At 41.0% G+C, this 24783-nt stretch overlaps 1 protein-coding gene across 2 annotated transcripts; it reads left to right on the plus strand.

Moving 5' to 3' along the window:
- The first annotated feature begins 209 nt into the window (after positions 1-209).
- LOC110501723 (serine-aspartate repeat-containing protein I) lies at positions 210-24783 on the plus strand. Of its 2 annotated transcripts, none has more exons than XM_021579470.2 (10): positions 210-483; positions 9557-9955; positions 10060-10113; positions 12315-12347; positions 12661-12693; positions 15791-15874; positions 17231-17248; positions 22114-22230; positions 22330-22390; positions 22523-24783. In XM_021579470.2, the coding sequence occupies exons 1-10, from the start codon at positions 423-425 to the stop codon at positions 22542-22544; spliced, it is 882 nt and encodes a 293-aa protein (XP_021435145.2). In that variant the 5' UTR covers positions 210-422; the 3' UTR covers positions 22545-24783. The 2 variants fall into 2 exon arrangements, with proteins under 2 accessions (XP_021435145.2, XP_021435144.2); XM_021579469.2 differs by having other exon boundaries at positions 22330-22383.

Raw genomic sequence — 24783 nt, forward strand, 5'->3', positions numbered from 1 at the left:
TTGTAGGTATTTTCCTTAAAACTGCATTGTTGGTTAAGGGCTTGTAAATAAGCATTTCACTGTTGTATTCGGCTCATGTGACAAATACAATTTGATTTGATTTGATTCTATGTAATCGGTTACTCCCCGACCCTGCCACTTAACTATCAGTTACTCTGTCCCAGCCACACCCCAGACAAAGACACACCCCCTAAAGTTGGGTCCATGTACAGACAAAAGAATACATGAGAAGATTGGAGCTGCAGCAGAGGAGAAGGCAACATGAGAATATAGCCATCGCACATCATACCACATCATACACATAGCTAGTTAACATTACCAGAAACATCATCACCTTCATCATTACTACTTTTATTATTTTATTCTCCCTATTCAATAGAAAAGTTTAAAACTCCAGTTTTGTAATTCAGAACTCTGTTCCCATGATGTCATACCTGTGGATTCTCCTGCTGGGCAGTTTGGTGATTGGAGCCAAGACACAAGGTAAGCACTTTAACATCCACTAATGTACTTTGGGAAGCACTTTAACATCCACTAATGTACTTTGGTAAGCACTTTTACAACTAGTTTTATGGTGCTTTATGTTTCTGTTTCTACTTGAGATAAGTCGGTTAAAGGCCCAATGCAGCCGTTTTATCTCAATATCAAATCATTTCTGGGTAACAATTAAGTACCTTTCTGTGATAGTTTTCAATTAAAAATTTCAAAAATTGTTTCTTAGCCATGAGCAATTTCTCAAGCAAGAATTTAGCTAGGACTGTCTGAGAGTGGTCTGAGTGGGGAGGGGGAAACTGAAAACTAGCTGTTATAGGCAGAGGTTTGGAACTCTCTTTATTAGATGCGTATTAACTATTAACTGGTGATGTCACCAGGCAGGCCAAAATGCCATCCCACCAAAACAGGCCAAAATTTCAGCCAATCTTTTAAAAAAGCTCTTAGGGGAGAGTGGGGTAAGTTGAGCCACCCTTGTTTCTAGGAAAGCATACACAAAATTGATCATTTGACAAAATATTTAAGACGAGGTCCATATGGAAAAAGTGGCAAGCAATTTAGCTCCAAAAAAAGATTTTCACCAAGTCAAATTAATTTATTGTGTTGGAGGTTTCATGATGCTTGTTTCTAAAACAAAGTAGATCATTTAAAGATTGTTCTATAAATCAGTTGGGGTCTATAAGCTTCAATATCAGGTCCTAAACCTAACATGAAAATGCATCCTTGTAGCAATGTTGTCTAATATAGTCAAAATGTTTGCCTTTGGGGTAAGTTGAGCCAATGGCCATGGGGTAAAATGAGCCAATGGATGAGCCAAAGACAAGTTGAGCAAATTGAAGTGTTCTCTTCCCAGGCATAATGCAAAGCATTATCTCTAAGTATCAAAATAAAAAGTATAAATCATTTCAAATTCCATATATTTCATGTCTTTAAAATATACGGATAGCCAGGGGATCACTCCAACAATCAGATATCATTTACAAACTATGCATTTGTGTTTAGTGAGTCTGCCAGGTCAGAGGCAGTAGGGATGACCATGTGTTATCTTGCGTGAATTGGACCATTTCCCTGTCCTGCTAAGCATTCACCATGTAATGAGTACTTTTGGGTGTCAGGTCAAATGTATGGAGCAAAAAGTACATTATTTTCTTTGGGAATGTAGTGAAGTTAAAGTAAAAGTTGTCAAAAATATAAATAGTAAATTAAAGTAAAGATATCCCCAAAACACTACTTATGTAGTACTTTAAAGTATTTTTTACTTAAGTACTTTAGACCACTGAATTCTAATTATATGTTGATATCTTTGTTAGAAAGAATACTATATTTCCCTTGACGGAGTGACGCTGAATGTAAAAGAGGGCTCAACTTTTTTATTTAACCTTTAGGCAAGTCAGTTAAGAACATATTCTTATTTGCAATGACGGCCTAGGAACAGTAGGTTGACTGCCTTGTTCAGGGGCAGAACGACAGATTTTTACCTTCTCAGCTGGGAGGATTTGATCTAGCAACCTTTTGGTTACTGGCCCAACACTCTAACCACTAGGCTACCTTCCTCCTCAAAATTACCCTACTCTCCCCTACACTAAAAGGGCGTTATCATAACGTTCACAATTTCACAGTATTATTCCAACCTCATAGTGTGGAAATATACACTGAGTGTACAAAACATTAGGAACACCTGCTCATTCCATGACATAGACTGACCAGGTGAATACAGGTGAAAGCCATGATCCCTTATTGATGTCACTTGTTAAATCCACTTCAGATAGTGTAGATGAAGGGGCAGAGACACGTTAAAGAAGGACTTTTAAGCCTTGAGACAATTGAGACATGGATTGTGTATGTTTGCCAGTCAGAGGGTGAATGGGCAAGACAAAATATTTAAGTGCCTTTGAACGTGGTATGGTAGTATGTGCAAGGCGCACCGGTTTGAGTGTGTCAAGAACTGCAACGTAGATGGGCTTTTCATGCACAACAGTTTCCCGTGTGTATCAAGAATGGTCCACCACCCAAAGGACATCCAGCCAACTTGACACAACTGTGGGAAGCATTGGAGTCAACATGGGCTGGCATCCCTGTCGAACCCTTCCGACACCTTATAGAGTCCATGCCCTGAAAAATTGAGGCTGTTCTGATGGCAAAATGGGTGCAACCAAATATTAGGAAGGTGTTACTAAGGTTTTGTACACTCAGTGTATATAAAACACAGGAAAATCACGTTTTGGAATTCACTTTGTCTTTAAGTACAATCCTTTCACACCTGCTACTTCTAGGACATCCTGTCTGTCTATCTGTACCTGAGGCTGAAATGTAGAATAAAAAAAAATGTTTATAAACCCGCTCTGATTTATCATTATATTATGTCAAAGGTTATTTACCAAGAAATGATGCTGGTGTGTAGATGTGTTCTACTGTATATATAGATAGTCCTATAGGTTGTGGCCTACTGCATGTGTCTATTCATAAGCGTGTGGACACTGGTAGAAATGTGTTTAATAAAACATTTTGTGACAACTGCTGATGTAAAAAGGGCTTTATAAGATACATTTGATTGAGTCTCTTAAGGGTGTGTCCTACTGGACATGTTATGTGGGGTGTGGACCATGTGAATTTGTACTGTCTAGCTGTGTCCATGCTCTTTCTTTCTTTCTTTCTTTCTTTCTTTCTTTCTTTCTTTCTTTCTTTCTTTCTTTCTTTCTTTCTTTCTTTCTTTCTTTCTTTCTTTCTTTCTTTCTACTCCTATACTGTCTGTGTCTGTCTCCTCTCTTTCCCTCGCTTTCTCTCACTTCCCCCCGCTCTCTTTTTTTTTCTCTCTCTCTCACCAGTAGGCCGTTGTGTTTTCCTCTGAACAGCCTCAAGTCCACAACTAGCAGGGACACAGGCATCTGGCTTGAAGAATGATTAACTAATACCAGTATTGGTCACAATCTGTTGATTTACGAGTTATTAGTCTCACCTGGCTTTAGTCATGTTGGTGAATGTTGTGACATAATAGTTGTTGTTGTTAAGTGTTGTTTTCCACAGAGAGAGGCCTCAATCTCTGAGGGTTGTCAGGGAGAGTTGAGATATGCAAAAAAAAAAAAACATTTCCAATTCACACATGCTATTAACACACACATGTGTGAAATAGTACAAATATAAGCACCCATTACATGATTATTAATATTATTCTTGGCTGCCACACCCACCCCTTGGTAGACTCTGGCTGGGATCTGAAGCCAGTTCATTAAAGGTTCAGTGCAGCCATTTTATCTCGATATCAAATCATTTCTGGGTAACAATTAAGTACTTTACTGTGATTGTTTTCAATTAAAATGGAAAAAAATAGCAATTTCTCAAGCAATCATTTTGCTTGGACTGACTGGGAGTTGTCTGAGTGGGGAGAGGAAAACTGTTATTGGCAGAGAGGTTTGGAACTATCTTTCTTATCGGTCTATTAACAAATTTACTCCATGGTGATGTCACCATCGAAGGCCAAAATCCATCCCACCAAAAAAGGCAAACATTTCAGGCGGTCAAACAGCACTTACACTAAAAGGGCATTATCATAATTTTCACAATTTCACAGGCAAATTTACATTCAATGATGAGACCGCCCATTTCCAAATGACAGAGGCAAATGCAGCACATTGCAATGCTCGCAGTTCTACCTCCAGTTACTGCAGGTGCATTTGAGCCCCGCGCTCAACAATGCCTGCTGAAGCTGGTAAATAGCAAATTTACAAATACATTTAAAAATGTTAAACATTAAGACACGATCACTAAAAGTAACTCATCAACGTGAGATTAAGTAAAACTCCTATAGGCCTATGTTTATATTATTAAACCAAATTATTTTTAGGATTATTTTTATTTCCCCGGACTTACTTTAATTGTGTAAATTTGAATATAGGAAATTACATATACTCAATAATATTGTGTCTAAATGGTTGCCTTTTTAAAGTAGATTCAACACATCATTTTTTACAGTGTACTGAGAATGTGTCAGTACACATGTGTTGTTTCCCGCCATTTTGCTACATCCCATCCCCTTCTTTGATCATCAGCTGATTATCAGCTGTTGTCAAACACACATGGATCTGAAAATACTATTATCTTCCTGAATATTGTGCAGCGAATTTTACTAGATAAAAGGGTGCAATTAGTATGACATCTTGGCATTTAAAGCATACTAAATTTTTAAAATGTCACATACTATAAAACTTTCCGTTTTTACATGCCAAAAATGGCTTCTATTTAGAACGCAGGTATGGATATTCCTACATAGACATGTCCTACATTCCTACATGTCTTCATGTAAAGACAGGAGCAGCAGTAACTATTCTAGATCAGTGGTTCCGTAGAATTTTCTAGATCAGTAGTTCTGTGAACCACCTGGATTCTACTGTGAACCTCCAGATAATCTAAACAACTGGTACATATGAAACGGCACGCTATTCCCCACAGTGCATTATCCTGTTGTCCATTGTGCTCTGTCTGGCCAAAAGTAATGTGTTATTCTACAGGGAGAAACAACAACAGGGGTCTACGCCTGACAATACATTGTTTCAACTCAGGGTTTCCCAAACTTGGTCCTGGGGCACGTTTTGGTTTTTACCCAAGGACTACACAGCTGATTCAAATAACCAACTCATCATCAAGCTTTGTTTATTATAAATCAGCCGTGTAGTGCTAGGGCAACAAAAAAACCTGCATCCAGGGGGGGCCCCATGCCGGACCAAACCCCTGTTCTAACTCACCTGAACATTACCTGTCAATCACCTCACGCATTGGCAAGGTTACCCACACAATTACTCATTAACTCTCACATCTTATTGTACAGTATAGATTCCATAAAAGCTCTAACAGTCTCATGTCAGAATTAGACGTTCATCCATGTTTCTCAAATGTCCAATTTTGAAGTTGTTCCAAACAAAGTGTTTAAGGTTAAGTTTAGGCATTAACTCTGAATTCTTAAGTTTAGGCATTAACTCTGAATTCTTAAGTTTAGGCATTAACTCTGAATTCTTAAGGTTAGGCATTAACTATGAATTCTTAAGGTTAGGCATTAACTCAAAATTCTTAAGGTTAGGCATTAACTCAGAATTCTTAAGTTTAGGCATTAACTCTGAATTCTTAAGGTTAGGCATTAACTCTGAATTCTTAAGGTTAGGTATTAACTCAAAATTCTTAAGTTTAGGCATTAACTCAGAATTCTTAAGTTTAGGCATTAACTCAGAATTCTTAAGTTTAGGCATTAACTCTGAATTCTTAAGGTTAGGCATTAACTCAGAATTCTTAAGTTTAGGCATTAACTCAAAATTCTTAAGTTTAGGCATTAACTATGAATTCTTAAGTTTAGGCATTAACTATGAATTCTTAAGGTTAGGCATTAACTCTGAATGGTTAAGTGTTAAGGTTTTGGGTAAGCTTAAAACCAAAATATAAAAAATGACTTTCTCTTGCTGAATTTGAACATGCAACCCTTGGAGGCAGATGCAAAACTGAAACCTACTTGAAGGTAATAGAGCTCACTGTTGCTCCTATTGGCCGGTTTCCAAGTCATCTCCCGACGTCCTCAGACATGAATAGATGTCGAATACTGACTTGTGTCACAGGTGAACTGCCTGAGATTGCTTGAATCTGCGCTGCGTGTGTAAATGGAGCCCATGTTGTGTATTCTCTTTAGGTTCCTATGACAATGACAAGTTACAGTATATTACAGTCTGTTACAGTATATTACAGTCTGTTACTGAATGTCAGAGTCAGAACTGCCCATGTAGTTTAACTCCTTGAGTTGTAGTTTGCCCTGCTTTTATTACAGCACTGTGTAGGAGAGGGTCAACACCCTGACCTTGACTACCTGGAATTTTGACCTTTGACCCTCTGCTCTCTCTCTCATTCTCTTGACTCTGTGTGTTTGTGTGAATGTGTGTGTGTGTGTGGGGGGGGGGGGGGGGGGGGGGGTAGGGTTAGGGTTAGGGGGGGGGGGGTGTAACTCTGCCAATATCAGCCAGCCTCCCATAGTTCCTATAGGTAAAGCCCTCGCTCTGTAATGTTGTGGAGCCTCCAAACACACACATTCTGTTCTCTTCTCTTCCCTAAGTTGTCTATTTAACACACACAGAATATAGGAAGGAGGCTGTCTATTTAACACACACACAGAATATAGGAAGGAGGCTGTCTATTTAACACACACATGGACTATAGGAGGGAGGCTGTCTATTTAACACACACATGGAATATAGGTGGGAGGCTGTCTACCTAACACACACATGGAATATAGGAGGGAGGCTGTCTACCTAACACACACATGGAATATAGGTGGGAGGCTGTCTACCTAACACACACATGGAATATAGGAGGGAGGCTGTCTACCTAACACACACATGGAATATAGGAGGGAGGCTGTCTACCTAACACACACATGGAATATAGGAGGGAGGCTGTCTACCTAACACACACATGGAATATAGGAGGGAGGCTGTCTACCTAACACACACATGGAATATAGGAGGGAGGCTGTCTACCTAACACACACATGGAATATAGGAGGGAGGCTGTCTACCTAACACACACATGGAATATAGGAGGGAGGCTGTCTACCTAACACACACATGGAATATAGGAGGGAGGCTGTCTATTTAACACACACATGGAATTTAATGTGTGTGTTAAATAGACAGCCTCCCTCCTATATTCCATGTGTTTTAAATAGACAGCCTCCCTCCTATATTCCATGTGTGTTAAATAGACAGCCTCCCTCCTAGTATATTGTTTTACCCTAATTCTGACTAAAACTACACACATCATTAATTATACTTTTACTCACTAAAACTTCACACATCATTAATAATAATTTTATGATTCTAATCAATTTCATACAATTATATGGTTTCAGGGTGGAATATTCTAATCATTAATTTAAACATATAAATTCCATTATCAATCCACCCTTAATGACTAAATAATACACACTGAGACATCAAACACTAGATGGAAACATAAATGGTATACAAGAATTATCCAAACCAGTACATGTACATTCAATATTCATCCGTGACTGTTATAGGCATATATCCAATTATAACTCTTCCTGTTAGGATTTTTATTACAATCTTCATAAAAAACAGTCTAAACATTAAAAATAGTCTCATCCAACATTGGCTCCTCGTAGTTAAAAGAAACGGAGTCTTCTCCTAGGCCTGGAGGCTTGTATTCGTCATCCCACTGGCCGGAGCTTGGAATCGGTCCGTATCTTACCATCTGTTGCGTCACTGACCTCTCCAGAGTCCTGGTGATCAAACCTCTCACACATGGGACCAAACAACATCCACACAGAACCAAAACACTCATACAGGTGAAAGTTGCCCACAACACAGTGATTATGACATTTTTCCATTTCCCAAACATACTGTCAAACCACTTTGTTAGAGAATTATCCAGCCCAGAGTTCTCTGCTAATTTGTGAGCTAATGTGGTTAAACCAACCAGGGCCTTGGTCACTGATCCGTCTGGAGCTGTGTTATCGAGGATGAAAGTACAACATTCTGATCCGAATATCCCACACACCCCACCCTTATCAGCCAGTAACATATCCAATGCTATTCTATTCTGCCATACCATCAAACTAGTAGCAGCTGTTTGATCTGCTAACCCTTTTATCGCATCTCTAGTATAGTTGGTGAAATGCTGTTGGTTATAGTAGATATAATTTATCCAATCTACATTTTTATTGAGGGTTGACCACCAGAAGATGCTTGATTCCAATCCAGCCCATATCTGATTCCTAGCTTTGAACTCATCAGGCACCCCCCTTGGAACCCCAATGCTATTGATGTAAACTCTATTGTCAAAGGACCCTGAAGGAGCACTCCTTCTTTCTCTTCTACTTGGCACTTGGTCTTTGTGTTGGATAAGGGTGAAGGGCATGCCTAACTGCACTAGTGCACAAATACCGGTCCAATTTGTAGGCAGGTTAGGCCACAGCTTCATACCTCCACACCCCCATCAAACATCCGCTCTAGGCCTTTTTATCTTACTAAAGTCCTCGGAACTCAACCACCCAGTCAGGTCCCTCATTGTCTTGTCGGTTGTAACGTTCTCTGTCCTATTGCATGTTCTTACTTCCCCTACATCCCACCCATGTGTGATGTATCGAGCCATACAATAGTCATTCCCTCCTGTAACTGTGAAAGGGGGAAGTCTGGATGTAATGGGCACATGGGGATACAGATAATACAGATCAATGCAACTGTCATTGTCTGGCTTCCCTGCCTTCATGAACAGCTTTACCATACAGGCCGTTCCCCTGGGTGAATCAATTCCATCAAGTGGAAACGGGATGGTTGTCAACTGAGGTTTAGCTGTGGCACAGGCTTAACATTCTTCTTTAGCTACTGATCTGGCTGTATACTGAATCCATTCCAACCATAGGTTGGAATCCCCATAACCCCAGTTTCCACCTCAATCACTTCCTTCAGATCTTTCATCTGAACTATCCGCACTGGTCCCTGTCTCTATACGACTCCACGGGTAATGTCCGTTTCGTCAGGGGTACTGCTGGTATTTTGGATGGCTGCAGAACTATCGCCAGCTCTATCCTCTGTTACCCGGAATGGTACCGTAGTGTCAACCGAAACCTGGTCAAAACCAACATACCATAACCCTAGGTCCTTTTCTTTACGTTTTTAATGGTAATTCGTACCTTTATGCAATACTTCCCTTGCTCCAGGTTACAATCAAAAACCCTCACCTTCACTATACTCCATCTTCTTCCATACTGGGTATGTGGATTTATATAACCCTCTCTCTCGGTGTGAGCTATGAACTGTTATCACTGCCCCCTATGACTGCAACGCACACACACACACACACACACACACACACACACACACACACACACACACACACACACACACACACACACACACACACACACACACACACACACACACACACACTAGAGTAGTCCTGCCATCTGAAAGTCAACGTCTGTCTGAATATTTATTGATGATGTTATAAAATGTGATGTGGGACACCATACCTGTTGCCTGCTAAAGGAAAAGTATGTTCCTCTCTCCAGAAGACCCTGCTGCTGAGCCAGAAACAAAGGAAGCAGAAGAAGCAGCAGAGCCCGAGGCAGAAGCAGAGGAAGTAGCCACAGAGGAGGCCCCAGCAGCTGAGGAGGCTACGACAGGAGAAGTGGAGGAGGCTGCAGAAGAGGAGGAGGCTGCAGAAGAGGAGGAGGCTGCAGAAGAGGAGGCTGCAAGTTCTGAGGTTGCTCCGACTACAGACCAAGAGGCTGCAAGTTCTGAGGTTGATCCGACTACAGACCAAGAGGCTGCAGCTGCAGAAGAGGAGGCTCCGGCTACAAAGGATGAGGCTGCAACTGCAGAAGGAGAGGCTTCGACAGAGGACACAGAAGTAGTAGAAGAACCAGCGGTGGAAGTAGAGGTGGCTCCTGAAGCTGAGACAGAACCAGGTGAGCCACACGCACACGCACACACGCACACACACACACACACACACACACACACACACACACACACACACACAGTTGTTAATGGTTATTGTTGTGTTTCAAAGCGGAGGCTGCAGAACCAGAAGCAGAGGAGCCTGCTGTAGAAGAGGAAGCTGCAGGTCAGACACCCCTTATAACTACAGTACATTCACTCCAGACCGTGGAAGATCGACTTCATGGCTCACTTCACATTTAAAGATCATTTACGATTGAACTGGCATAATGAGCTCAGCCGCCCCCACATTCCCATGTTCACAGAGACTGCATACACGGAAGACGCTGCAATGCAGTCGAACATGGGAACATAGCCTTTAAAGGGCGGCTGAACTCACAGTTTTTGCCTGGGCTTGCTCCTAGATTTTCTGCTGCTGATTAAAAATGTGATTTGCGTAATGGGGTGTGGTTCGATGTGGGTGTGGGTGTGCTATGATCGCTATATCGTACCCTGGAAGTTATTGTTGTTTGTCCCTCTTGAATCCTCACAGCAACAACATAGCCACAACCACACCCTCAAAATAGTTTATTAAATGAAGATACACTATATATACAAAAGTATGTGGACACCCCTTAAAATGAGTAGATTCGGCTATTTCAGTCACACCCGTTGCTGACAGGTGTATCTGGAGTGGTGTAAAGCTTGTCGCTATTGAACTCTGGAGCAGTGGAAATGCATTCTCTGGAGTGATGAATCACGCTTCACCATCTGGCAGTCCGACGGATGAATCTGGGTTTGGCGGATGCCAGGAGCACGCTACCTGTCTGAATGCATAGTGACAACTGTAAAGTTTGATGGAGGAGGAATAATGGTCCATACAGAAGTGGTTTGTTGAGATCAGTGTGAAAGAACTTAACTGGCCTGCACAGAGCCCTGATCTCAATCCCATCGATCACCTTTGGGATGAATTGGAACACCGACTGCGAGACAGGCCTAATCGCCCAACATCAGTGCCCAACCTCACTAACACTCTTGTGGCTGAATGGAAGCAAGTCCCCTGCAGTAATATCCAGTGGAAAGCTTTCCCAGAAGAGTGGAGACTGTTATAGCAGCAAATGGGGACCAACTCTATATTAATGCCCATGATTTTGGAATGAGATGTTCGATGAGCAGGGTTCCATGTACTTTTGGTCATGTAGTGTAAATCAATAAATCTGTAATACATTTTGATGTTTCTGTCGGGGAGGTCTTAGTCGTGAAATTTTACGTTGTGCTAAGGTGTTTTGTGCAGTATTTCTGAAGTACATTTTTTTTTGCATGAAAACGAGTCAGCTGCTAACTCACCATTGCTTAGAAACATGCTGTTAGTACGGACTGATTTCTGAGAATAGGTCTACAACTTCATCAGCAAGCTGTTAAACTATCCTTAATAAAGGACAAGCTACACACTGTTTAACAGTGCCCAAAATCAACAGCTAGCTAAGTTCCATTTTTGTCAATGAAGCTATCTAGTAGCTAGCAGGCACATTCAGCAAGCAGGCTACGTTAGCTAAATCAGCTGTGTGCTTCGGTGCTGTTTTGTTTTACAATTGCTCACTATCTATTACTATCTAGTTGGCAGTGTTTCATAGGGAATCATGCTACAGAACAGGTTGTGATTGGAAACAAGATGCTCGCAAATAGGTTTTGAATTTTGGAATAATGACAATTGGCATTTGGGATGCAAGTGTGCACTGTCTAAATTCTCATTTTGCCCAAAACAGAGTGCAGATTCGAGTGATCACTGTCATATCAGCAAGTGGCCACTCGATAAAGGGCTTAGGGACCAAGTGTCCTTTCAACATAACAATGGCAACGTGTTTTCTTATGTAAACAAGTCTGAGGCGCAGCATAATGGACAGGTCTGTCTCGGTGTCTGTAGGTTCTGCTATTATTAGAAAGAGTTCAATCAGCGCAGCTGTTTCTCTGTGCATGACAATTCTCCCCAGGCGTTACCATCCCCGTGTTAGTGGGCATCATTGAAATCAAAACCCAACCCTCAAATATCCAATGTATCTCAGAACGTAACAGATTCCCTAAATCTCTTAAATCTCGGTTTTGGAAGATACTGACTTTATGACCAGAATTATGCTATTTACACTTTGTGTAAATATAGGATGTTTCCAACCAGTTAAGATGTTTTTCGAGTTCAGCTGCCCATTAGAAGGTGCATAGCCGAAAGGGGCGATCAGATTAAATCCCGACCTAAATCACAGTTTAGATCTGTTGTCTGTGAGTGATAAGAGTGACGGGTTAAAATAGTATTACTGTAATAAGTATCACATTTGCCAATGATGTCCTCTCAGTATAGTCATGGTATCTGATAAAGGTCTGTTTGTTTCTCAGAGTCGGAAGCGGCGCCTGCACCAGAAGACGGAGGTAAAACACTTCAACACATTCACACCCCTCCTACCTCTAAACCCCTGATCTATTAACCATCACCTCTCACCTGCACACATTTACAGTTAGACATTGACATCTGAGTGGTGTTCATTAGGCCCAAAACCCAAAACACTTGAAATGGAAAAATGTAAATATATAGCTCAGGTAGTACCTGCTCTGTTTTCAACGCGTTTTCCCCGGTATGCTGAACAAACAACTCTGCATCTCAGACAGTCATCAATCAACCTGCATGTGCTGCTTATATTTATCTGTGTTTATGGCTGTTTCTGTGTGTCTGTTTCCATTGCAGGTGAACTAGATCTGTCTGAAGCTGTTGAACCAGGTAAGGATGGTTTACTTACTGTGGTACTGTCAATACCAAAAATAGCAGTATTCCCCTCTGCATTTATAAGACTGCAGATTTCTGATGAGACAGTAAAGATGGTTTACTATAGAACTAGTAGAAAAAAACAGTTACTGTGTTTCAGAAGCTCTGTTATCAGACTTTCGTGAGGTGGCATTTATTAATGTTAGGTAATCCAGCTCACCTCCCACTGCTGCAGTTACAGCTAGGCCTACAACATTGGAGTCACAGATACCACTAGTCTGTGCAGTCTGTAGTGCTACTGTAGTCCTCTGTGTTTAGCTTGGCCATTATTGCAGCAGTCCTATCTGTACTGACATCCATTCCAGGGCAGTGCTCTATGTTCTCATCCTCAGTGGACATTCCACCTGTTCTCTTCAGTTCTGGATGTTGTTCTTTACCATAATGACTGCCACAGCCGGGTTCTGTCAACAATCAGAATAGATACACCCGCGAGGTGTGACCATGCTCCAGAGTAGGGTACTCGCCTTAATCCAATGCAATTAGCCTAGCTTTAGCGTCATCCTAAGCAAACTACTGACACGAGTTTTCAGCAGCCTCACATATCGTTATTAACATAATTGACTGTTACAACAAATTATTTGCATTATACTTATTCTGCCTTCCTAATTTGTTAACCGGCCTGCTAACACTGACAGTAAAGCTAGTAAAGCTGTCGTATTATACTTTCTTCACAGTTTGTTAGATTTTTTGCAAGTTAGCTGACGTTAGCTGGCTGGCTAGCGAGATAAGTTAATCTCAATCTAATTTGCTAGTCTTAGACACGTCACGTAACTACTTCCAGCCTTTGCCTGCCCTTGGAACGGTCTAGGTATATAGAAAAATTGATTATTTTTGGCTTGCCTAAATGTCCTTTCATCTTGCCGGAAACCAGCTGAAGAGAAAACCCTACTATTGTTCAAACAAAACGGTACTGGATAACATGAAAACAGCCTAACCAGCCAGTCAGTCATTCAGCCAGCCAGCCTCTCACTCATGCTTTGCTGACACTGGCCATATTCAACGGGTGTTGTACCCTTTAGCTTAAGACTAGCTAGGTAAACAATGAACCTAGCTAGGTAAACAATGTGTAAGATCACACACATGTAACGATAACAAGCCAGCCACCTAACTTTACTTAGTTAAACATCAATGAACATAATGCCAAATCATGTTGTTACTACTCTGCTAGGAGCTAACCAACCATGTTCAATGTTAGCTAGATAACATTAGGCTCTAACTAGCAAAGCATACGGCTCTGGGATACAAATAATAAGGTCATACACGTAACATTAGTTAGGAAGCCAGCCAGCTAAAGTTAGCTAGTTAACAGTACACGTTAGCCCAAAATGAAAACCCCTTTAAAAAAAATTGAAACGTGTAATATCTGAAAATGTAGCTAGCCAGACTCTTACCCATATACATCATGCATGATGGAGGTGTCTCCCTGTCACAGATGCCATGCCACGGTTGCCCTTAGTTTGAAGATGTAATCCTGAGACAGGTGTTTTCACCATCTTTAGCTATCATATTCTAATTCCACTAATTTTAAAACTCAATCCTCCAGAAAGTGGAAAGCAACACTTATGCAGCTCCACTACACGATACGTTTTTTTTTTTAACCAACTCAACTGACCAGCTCAAATAGACAGAAGCCCTCTATATGGCAGACCAATCCAAACTCCGAACTCGGCAGGTCCAGCCCACTCATTATCTCAGCCAATCATGGCTAGTGGGAAGGCTTGTAAATTTAACAATTTTATTCGTATTTACAGATGGCATGAGTCACGAACTGGCTCGAAGCCCGTAACAAAAAGGGAGACAACGTGGAGATAAAGAACAAAATAAATGTATTAACTGAAGTAAAGTAAATACAATTAACAATGGTGTGTGTTTAGTCAGTAGTGTAAGTGAGTGGTCGCATGTATACATGTGATAATTATGGGGGTTTGAAAGGTGCCAACGCAATGAAACCAAATAACCACAAAAATGCCACAACCAAAATCTGTCTGTCTGCATGGAGATTGTCTCCTCAATGAACGGGGAAAGGTGCATTTATCCTGGGACACACCCGAGCCCAGGTGTGTCCCATTTCACTGACGACCCTCCCGGCTCCGCCCACCGACATCCTATTAAGGAAAACAAGAGCAAAGAGAAAGAATTCGGCAGACAGAGTGGGAGGGTCATCACACATGCAAGTTTGTTATTAAGGCACATGAAAGTTCACATGATCCAGAAGGCGTTTCTGACAAAAAAGCACTTTGATAAAAAATAAAACAATTCAAAAAGCTCTGAAACGGGTCACATATTTATTTTTTATTTAACTAGGCAAGTCAGTTAAGAACAAATTCTTATTTACAATGACGGCCTGGGAACAGTGGGTCTACTGCCTGTTCAGGGGCAGAACGACAGATTTTTACCTTGTCAGCCCGGGGATTCGATCTAACAACCTTTCACGATGGGTTGGCTGATGCTCTTTTTGTCAATTGTCTTGAAAAAACATATACTAAAAAGTGGAAATCAACCAATTCTCCCTCATTAAGACAATCGAACAATCATATGCTTCATTATCTGAATATTGAAAGAGCGTGAGAGACAGAGAGGAACAAAATGGTGGAATTTGAGGACGAGGCGGAGAGTAGTGCAGCCCCTGGAGATGGGGGTGAGAACAGGTGGGTCTGGGCAGGGGTGATGTTGTTGATGTTTGTGTTTGTCTGTGTGTTGTTTTTTGTATGTGTATGTTTTGGTTTCTATTGTTTGAAAAAAAATTTCAATAGAATCAACACATTTTTTAAAAGACTAACCAAGCATATCCAAAATGTTTAATTAGAATTATAAAAAAAATGAATATTGCCGTTGACGGATTATGAGTAAAGGAAGAACATTTCACATAATAGTAACGGAAGTGCCCTACGGCTGTACCCTACAGCACGTTAAGCCATGCCTCGCCGTGAGAGAGAGAGAGAGAGAGAGAAAGAGAGAGTGAGAGAGAGAGAGAGAGAGAGTTAAAACAACTGAAGGACAAGAGTCTCTGTTCTTCTTCCTGTCTCACCTCTCCTCCCCCCTTCCTTTACAGAAGCTGAGCCTGAAGCACAAGAGGAGAGCGAGCCCACAAAGGAGACACCCATGGGAGGGAAGAGCCGCCGAGGGGGCTCAGTTGGTTAGTATCTTATACTGGTGGTGGTGGCTACAACACATACAATATGCAACCAGCCAGGCTAGAATAGTTAGCTATGACACATACAATATGCAAATAGCCAGGCTAAAAGAGCTAGCTAAAGCACAGTATGGAACCAGGCAGGCAAGAAGAGTTAGCTACAACACATACAGTATGCAACCAGCCAGGCTAAAAGAGCTAGTTAATGCACAATATAGAACCAGGCAGGCTAGAAGAGATGGCTAAAGCACAATATAGAACCAGGCAAGCTAGAAGAGATGGCTAAAGCACAATATAGAACCAGGCAGGCTAGAAGAGCTGGCTAAAGCACAGTATGGAACCAGGCAAGCTAGAAGAGCTGGCTAAAGCACAATATAGAACCAGGCAGGCTCGAAGAGCTGGCTAAAGCACAATATAGAACCAGGCAGGCTAGAAGAGCTGGCTAAAGCACAATATAGAACCAGGCAGGCTAGAAGAGCTGGCTAAAGCACAATATAGAACCAGGCAGGCTAGAAGAGCTGGCTAAAGCACAGTATGGAACCAGACACATGTCTGTTAATTGAAACTTGAACTTGATCTACTCAATGTGAACATTCCTACATCATTATGCTGTGTCCTGTTGAATACACTCTGATGTGCAGCTACATATGGAGTCTATTAAAATATATTAAAAGCTCAGGACTCAGGACTCATATGACCAATAAAGTGACTAATATACAGTAATGAATGAGTCACTTGCTCCAGTCATTAATGGCTCATAGTCACTACTATCCATATGCAAATATAAATGTTAGTTAAGTTTGTGTGTTTGCTGTAGATCTGGTCCTCTCCGAACCGGTTAGAGCAGAAACTCTATACTAGCCTCAGAGCATCAACTACATTACAGACACTCCTTCCAGACCATACCACAGAAGCAGAACGCAAGAGCCTTGCTTCCCTTAATGATATATATATATATATATATATATATATATATATATTAACCTTTACTAGGCAAGTCAGTTAAAAGGTAAGGCACGAGGGGGTGTGGTATGTGGCCAATATACCACGGTTATGGGCTGTTCTTATGCACAACGCAACGCGGAGTGCCTGGATACAGACCTTAGCTGTGGTATATTGGCCATATACCACACCCCCTTGTGCCTTATTGCTATTATAAACTAATTACCAACATAATTAGAGCAGAAAAAATTTACGTTTTGTAATTTATACCACAGCTGTCAGCCAATCAGCATTCAGGGCTCAAACCACCCAGTTCATAATATGTGAATTATTGTGGATGTGTTAGTGTGTGTGTGTTTTATTTGTGTGTGCGTTATGTTAATAATTGTGTGTTTCTTTCTATTCTCTTCTGAACAGGCACAGTGGAAGCTCAAGGTAAGTCCTTCTCCCTCCCTCTCTGTCTTTTTTCTCTGTGTCCATACTGTGGAATGGTTTTTAGTTTCCATACTGTGGAATGGTTTTTAGTTTCCATACTGTGGAATGGTTTTTAGTTTCCATACTGTGGAATGGTTTTTAGTTTCCATACTGTGGAATGGTTTTTAGTTTCCATACTGTGGAATGGTTTTTAGTTTCCATACTGTGGAATGGTTTTTAGTTTCCATACTGTGGAATGGTTTTTAGTTTCCATACTGTGGAATGGTTTTTAGTTTCCATACTGTGGAATGGTTTTTAGTTTCCATACAGTGGAATGGTTTTTAGTTTCCATACTGTGGAATGGTTTTTAGTTTCCATACTGTGGAATGGTTTTTAGTTTCCATACTGTGGAATGGTTTTTAGTTTCCATACTGTGGAATGGTTTTTAGTTTCCATACTGTGGAATGGTTTTTAGTTTCCATACAGTGGAATGGTTTTTAGTTTCCATACTGTGGAATGGTTTTTAGTTTCCATACTGTGGAATGGTTTTTAGTTTCCATACTGTGGAATGGTTTTTAGTTTCCATACAGTGGAATGGTTTTTAGTTTCCATACTGTGGAATATCTTTTAGTTTCCATACTGTGATAGCGGGGATCAGTGATGGGGGCTAAGTGTTTTACCTGTCCCTTCTTGTCTCAGAGGGTTCTCTCAGACACTACTGAGCACGTGCAGACAGTGTGCATGGGGGGATGTGTAGTTTCTATAGTACCTGCCTAAACCGCCCACCTGCGAACGTTCCTCTCAAACATAACTGTCACCGTGCAGTTTATTACTGTGTAATGAAATTCCGAAAATCTGGAAATCAGCATTTGTCCTACCACTTTTAAAAGGGGGAGATCCAACTCTTTTAAATAATTATAGGCCAATCTCAAAGCTGTCACCCCTGGTGAAAATACTTGAAACCCTTGTGAGTGAACAGCTAAAAGAGTCTATTTTATCAAAGTACCAATCGGGCTTCAGGAAGAAGCATAACACAATTACAGCAGCCATGAAGGTTTTAAATTATATCACTGAAGCCCTTGACAAAAAACAGCACTGTGTCTCACTTTTTATTGATCTCTCTAAGGCTTTTGATACAGGACGATCATGCTATACTAAGGCAGAGATTGTCGAGTGTAGGCCTTTCAGAGCATGCAGTTGCATGGTTTGCTAACTATCTGTCTAATAGAACTCAGTGCACTCAATTTGATGGGCTTATGTCTGTTAAATTGTCTGTCTTTAATGGTGTGCCCCAAGGCTCTGTACTTGGTCCTCTCTTATTCACTATTTTGTCCAGAAAATTGTCCAGAATGCGCAACTTCATTTTTATGCTGACGAAACTGTTATTTACTGTTGTAACTCGTCTCTTACAAAAGCTTTCCAGAACTAGCAAACTGCTTTTTATACTGTTCAACATACCTTGTGTCAATTGAAGCTTATTTCTCAATACTGACAAAACTAAACTAATGGTGTTTTCTAAAGCAAGAAATAGACCTCTGAACCTTTTACCTATTACTACCTGTCAGGGCAAGGAGATTGAGGTTGTAACCTCATATAAATATCTTGGAATTTTAATTGATGACGGCCTCTCTTTAGAATTGCATATTCAACAACTTACAAAAAAATTGAAGCTGAAATTGGGATTTTAATTTTAGGAATAAGGCCTGTTTTTCTTTTGAAGCCAGAAGGAGGCTAGTATCAGCTACATTTATGCCTTTACTAGACAATGGGGATATTTTATATATGAATGCTTCCGCTCAGTGTTTGAGATCAATTGACACTCTTTACCATGGCACTTTGAGATTTATTTTAAACTGCAAAACCCTTACGCACCACTGCACTTTGTATACCAGGGTTGGCTGGCCTTCTCTAGTCACTTGTAGGCTCAGGCACTGGTATACTTTTATTTACAAAACCATTTTGGGTTTACTACCTTTTTATTTGGGCATTTTATTGTTCAGAAATGTGGTGGGTACTCTCTTCGTTCGCTGGATTTTATCCTGCTAACTGTTCCAAATGTCCCAACTGAATTTGGTACAAGGGCTTTTATGTGTTCTGCGCCATCGTCTTGGAACACCTTAGAAAATACTTTTGAACTGGAAGAACTTGTCCCGATTGGTGTTTTTAAATCACTGATGAATGATCTTGAGACTGATTCCCTGACCTGTCAATGTTTTTAATTTGCTGTTTTTGATTTTGTTATACTCTTGTGAATTCTATGGTTTTTACTAGATTATGTACTTGTAGGTTTTCATGTTGTTTGTCTGTAATAATTTTTGTAACGACTTGGTGCTGCCTATCTTGGCCAGGACGCTCTTGAAAAATAGATTTTGAATCTCAATGAGCGCTTCCTGGTTAAATAAAGGTTTCAACTTCTTGGTGACAGGGGGCAGTATTTTCAAGTCCGGATGAAATGCTTGCCCAAATTCAACTGCCTGCTACTCATCCCCAGAAGATAAGACATGCATATCATTAATACTGTTTGATAATAACTGTTTGAATAACTGTTTGAATCATGTCTGTGAGTATAACAGAACATATTTAGCAGGCGAAACCCAGAGGACAAACCATTCAGATTTTTTTTTGAGGTCACTCTCTTTTCAATGGTTTTTCATTGGGAATCCAGATTTCTAAGGGACCTTCTTCCAGTTCCTACCGCTTCCACTGGATGTCACCAGTCTTTAGAAATTGGTTGAGGTTTTTCCTTTGTGTAATGAAGAAATAAGGCCATCTTGAACTAGGGTCACTTGAAGTGTAGAGGCGCGTGACCAGAAAGCTAGCTACGGTTTGTTTTCCTCCTGTATTGAAGACAGATCATCCCGTCTTCAATTGTATCAATTATTTACCTTGAAAATACCTAAAGTTATATTACAAAAGTAGTTTGAAATGTTTTGGCAAAGTTTACAGGTAACTTAGTCACGTTTCGCAAATTGGAACCGGTGTTTTTCTGGATCAAACGCGCCAAATAAATGGACATTTTGGATATATATTGACGGAATTAAATGAACATTTGTGATGTTGATGGGACATATTGGAGTGCCAACAAAAGAAGCTCGTCAAAGGTAAGGCATGAATTATATTTTTATTTCTGCGTTTTGTGTCGCCTGCAGGGTTGAAATATGCTTTTCTCTTTTTGTTTACGGAGGTGCGATCCTCAGATAATAGCATCGTTTGCTTTCACTGAAAAGCCTTTTTGAAATCTGACATATTGGCTGGATTCACAACAAATGTAGTTTTAATTTACTATCTTGCATGTGTGATTTAATGAAAGTTTGATTTTTATAGTAATTTATTTGAATTTGGCGCTTAAGTGATAGTTAGCAAGTGAAGTGTGCGGGGGGTTCCATTCATTTACAGTTTTTCTCAATTGCTAAAACACTATTTCTGAACTCTTGCTCCATTTCCTGAAAACATTAAACACAAAACCTCATCTTCAAGCACTATTTACATAACCTCTGACTCCTCTTGCAAAATGAAACATTCGCCTCAAAACAGTTTTACCTGTGTTCAAAATCAAACACTGCTCTCAAATCATAAACAAAGTAATCAAAATGATATACACTCTCAACCAGTCAGTAAACAATACACCGAAAAATAGAAAACACATTGTTCAGAACATACAATTCTCAGGGAGAAGTACATTTTTAATTTAAAAAAATATTAATATTTTTCCGTCATTGTCTTTTGATGAACGAAAACATGTTCTATCATAGTAGCTCAAAATTGATCAGAAATTACTTCTCTGCTTTGCTCTGTGCAATTTTGTTCTTCCTCCTCCTTGTACCCCTATTTTTATAGTACTGTACCCTGCATCTCACAAACTTGTCCTTTGTCTCTGTGATACTGTAATTCTTGTTCTTTGTTGATATGAACCTGCAACCAGTCAAAATCTATTGAGCAGTCAGTACTGTTAATAAATGGAAAGCACAATGTTCAGGGCCATACAATTCATCCATTGTACAGTATACAGCCTACAATGCACTGTACTACAGTATCCATTCTCAGACTTTTTCCTTCCCACCTTCAACAACCTGTTTGCTCGCTCTTATATTGGTTGTGTCGCATCATTTGAAACAGGTTAAATCAATTTTGAGTGGTTGTGTTCAATCAATGACATATGTTCTCTATTTGTATTTGATTGTTGCCACTTGTGTTTACCAGTATGGATGACATATGCATTAGAGTGCAGAATGTGTTTTGAGAATGAGAATGTGTTTAGAGTTTTGCTGAAAAGTCTAACTGAGATCTGCAAATTGTGTTTTATCATGTGAAATGGTTTAAGGTATTGACAACAGAATGCATAATTAGCTAAATGAGTCCAGGCAACTGAGAACTTTGTTCAGCCAATGGGTTTTAGTGTTTTAGCAATTGATAAAAACTGTAAACTATGGTTGTTATTTCTTGTGTGTAGTGACTCTGTTGTGATGGCATTCCGCTCCGTCGTATTGTCTTACTGTATGTGGGAAGAGTTCGATTGACGCAGTGACAGCGTTAAGAACTGGATGTGTTGACAGAGTTAGTAGTTGTACCTGCTGACAGTTGTGTGGAGGGTAGTGTACTGACTGTAATTATTGGATTAATACTCTCTGGCGTTTTAGACACGCATTATAATGCACACACATACAACCTCGCCACATTTCACAAGGAACGCCACTGCTCTGGACACAAGCAGAGCCCTACAGTGTCTGGATGCAACATACTGTTTGTCTGAATGTAACAGCATCACACTGCACTACCTGATATGAAATAAATCTGCTGTGAAAATACTGTACAGAAGCACCTAATAGAACCACGCAACAAGCTGCATTAAAGGCACCGTTATAACCAGTGTACTGTTGTCTCTATAGGGGCTAGCTCTGGCTCGGTTGTGAGCATTCTGTGTGCTATCGGCGTGGCGATCGTTGGAGCTGCCACCGGATACTTTGCCTATCAGAAGAAGAAGCTCTGTTTCAAGAACAGTGGAGGTGAGATACCATTAACTACATAATGTACAGTCTATTAATGTAGCTACATTTACCACTAGAGAGAGAGAGAGATAAATTAATTCCCTGTCTCTCCATCAGGGGATGTAGTGAGTGGCCCTAAGGAGAAGGCTGAGACCCGGTCCGATCCCCAGGGTACGTAGTACGTAATGTCTTAATAAATCAAACTAATAAAACACTATTCTGCGGTGTGGTGTTGTGTTTGTCTGGTGTTGTGTTTGTCCGGTGTTGTGATTGTCCGGTGTTAATCCAGCATGTCCTTTTCTGGTTGCAGTTCTCAGCAATTTGCTGACTAATTCATCCTAGATCATCTGAGATTCCACTGGAAAAGAACCAGGACCAGCAGCAGAGTTTCCCACAACGCACACACACACACACACACGCATACACTCAAACACAGATTTGTCTCAATCTTTAGGCCTTGAACTGATATAGCTGTACAACTGTGAGATAGTTGTGTGGGGTTATGAACCTTCAGTACCACGTTAGAGTGTGAGACCAATCAGTAGTATCTCTGTGTCTTCTAATGATCACATTTGTAATCTGTTTAAAGGGGTGACATTTTCTGTCCACTAAACCGCACCTGAAACAATGTAGGCCTATTTCTTCTAATACTAGTACTGGGATGTACTGTATTGTAGCTCAGAACCTCATTCTATGTTGTCTATGAGAAGGCAGCGCAATTTATATGGATCTATCGTAAACAATGTGTATAGGCACAGCTCATGATTATTATTTCCTAGGTTATTTTGGACAAAATGGCTCCTCTATTTGAAATGGTACCTTTGTTTGTTGTTGGTTTCTTGATTTAGCCTGGTCCCATGTTGATTGTGCTGTAGCCAACTCTTTTAGCCTGGTTCCATAATGAATGTAGCCAACTCTTCTATCATTGTCAAGCCATACACATTTGGGGTAACAATTAAGGAACTCCGAGATGAGTTGGCTAAAGCAGCAACAGACCGGACCACCTGGCTAGTAGTGTTGTTCAGGAAGCTGAATGAGAGCTGGCAAGTGGAAGCTGTATGAGAGCTGGCAAAGAGGACAGAAGATGTCGCCCCTGTTGTGTGTTTGCTTGGTATTTTTGGGGGCTTGGAGACCTTTACCGGCGGGTTGTCTAAAATGTAACAATGAATGTGAACATTTATCAAATCAAATCAGAGTTTATTTGTTGCATGCAAAGGGTCGCAGATATAATTGCAGGGTACTGCTCTGTAGATGGTTCACCTGGCAGGCCTGATCACGATTCTATCTCACTACTAGTGCCAGTCTGAAATGGCTCCCTGTTCCCTCTATAGTGGAATTCTTTTGGAGCCCTGCTATGAAAGGAATAGGGTGCCATTTTGGACATAGCTGGGGGGGGGGGGGTAAAGTAGTGACCCGCCGGACACTTCAATCCAGCCCGTGAGACATACCCCCTTTTCTCCCCAATTTCATGGTATCCAATTGGTAGTTACAGTCCTGTCCCATTGCTGCAACTCCCGTACGGACTCGGGAGAGGTGAAGGTCGAGAGCCATGCGTCATCCGAAACACGACCCAGCCAAGCCGCACTGCTTCTTGACACAATGCCCGCTTAACCCGGAAGCCAGCTGCACCAATGTGTCAGAGGAAACACCATACACCTGGCGACTGTGTCATGCGCCCGGCCCGCCACAGGAGTTGTTAGAGCACAATGGGACAAGGAAATCTCGGCCTGCCAAACCCTCTCCTAACCCGGACAACGCTGGGTCAATTGTACACCGCCTCATGGGTCTCCCAGTCACGGCCAGCTGTGACACAGCCTGGGATCAAACCCGGGTCTGTAGTGATGCCTCAAGCACTGCAATGCAGGAGGCCCCCAAATTGATTTTAACAAACAATTGGTCCCCCAATTGTTGAATTTCAAAATCCCGATGTGGCCCTCGAGCAATTAAGGTTTGCCCACCCCTGCTCTAGACTTAGGCAGGACTGTCACACACTTCACCATGGAGACTGTCAGGGGTCTCCAACGCCCGTCCTGGAGAGCTACTGGGTGAACTGTGCTGTTAATGCAGGTCTGGAACAAAAGCCTGCACACCCAGCAGCTCTCCAAGATCACAATTGGAGAACCCAGTACCTGCGTCACACTATAGGGCCGACCCGAACAGTACTGTGCTGGCCATCATATTTTCTTTTCATATTGTCCTTTCCAACAAGGCTCCAGCAACTATGGTGGATGCGTAACCAGGCCAGCCCAGTACAGCTTCACAGTCGAAGACTTAAACTTCAGAGAAGCACTTTCTGATTAGCTTGGTCCCATGATCTGTGTGTCCTTTAGCCAACTAACTGCTCTGAATATCATTGTCTTGACAAGGCCTCTTTTGGAGAAGCACTTTACCAATCTGATCATGTTTTGAGTAATGATGATACAAGTTGGTATACAGAATACTACGGTCTTCTATTTAAGGAATCTGTCTTTATCTTGTGTTTGAGAATTGTGTGATTTTAATCTTTTAGCACTTATTTGTTTTGCTTTGAATAATGTTGGAGACCTGAATAAAGGAGCTGTTAAGGGGGAA

This window comes from Oncorhynchus mykiss, chromosome 22 (assembly GCF_013265735.2).
Source record: "Oncorhynchus mykiss isolate Arlee chromosome 22, USDA_OmykA_1.1, whole genome shotgun sequence".
Lineage (NCBI taxonomy): Eukaryota > Metazoa > Chordata > Actinopteri > Salmoniformes > Salmonidae > Oncorhynchus > Oncorhynchus mykiss.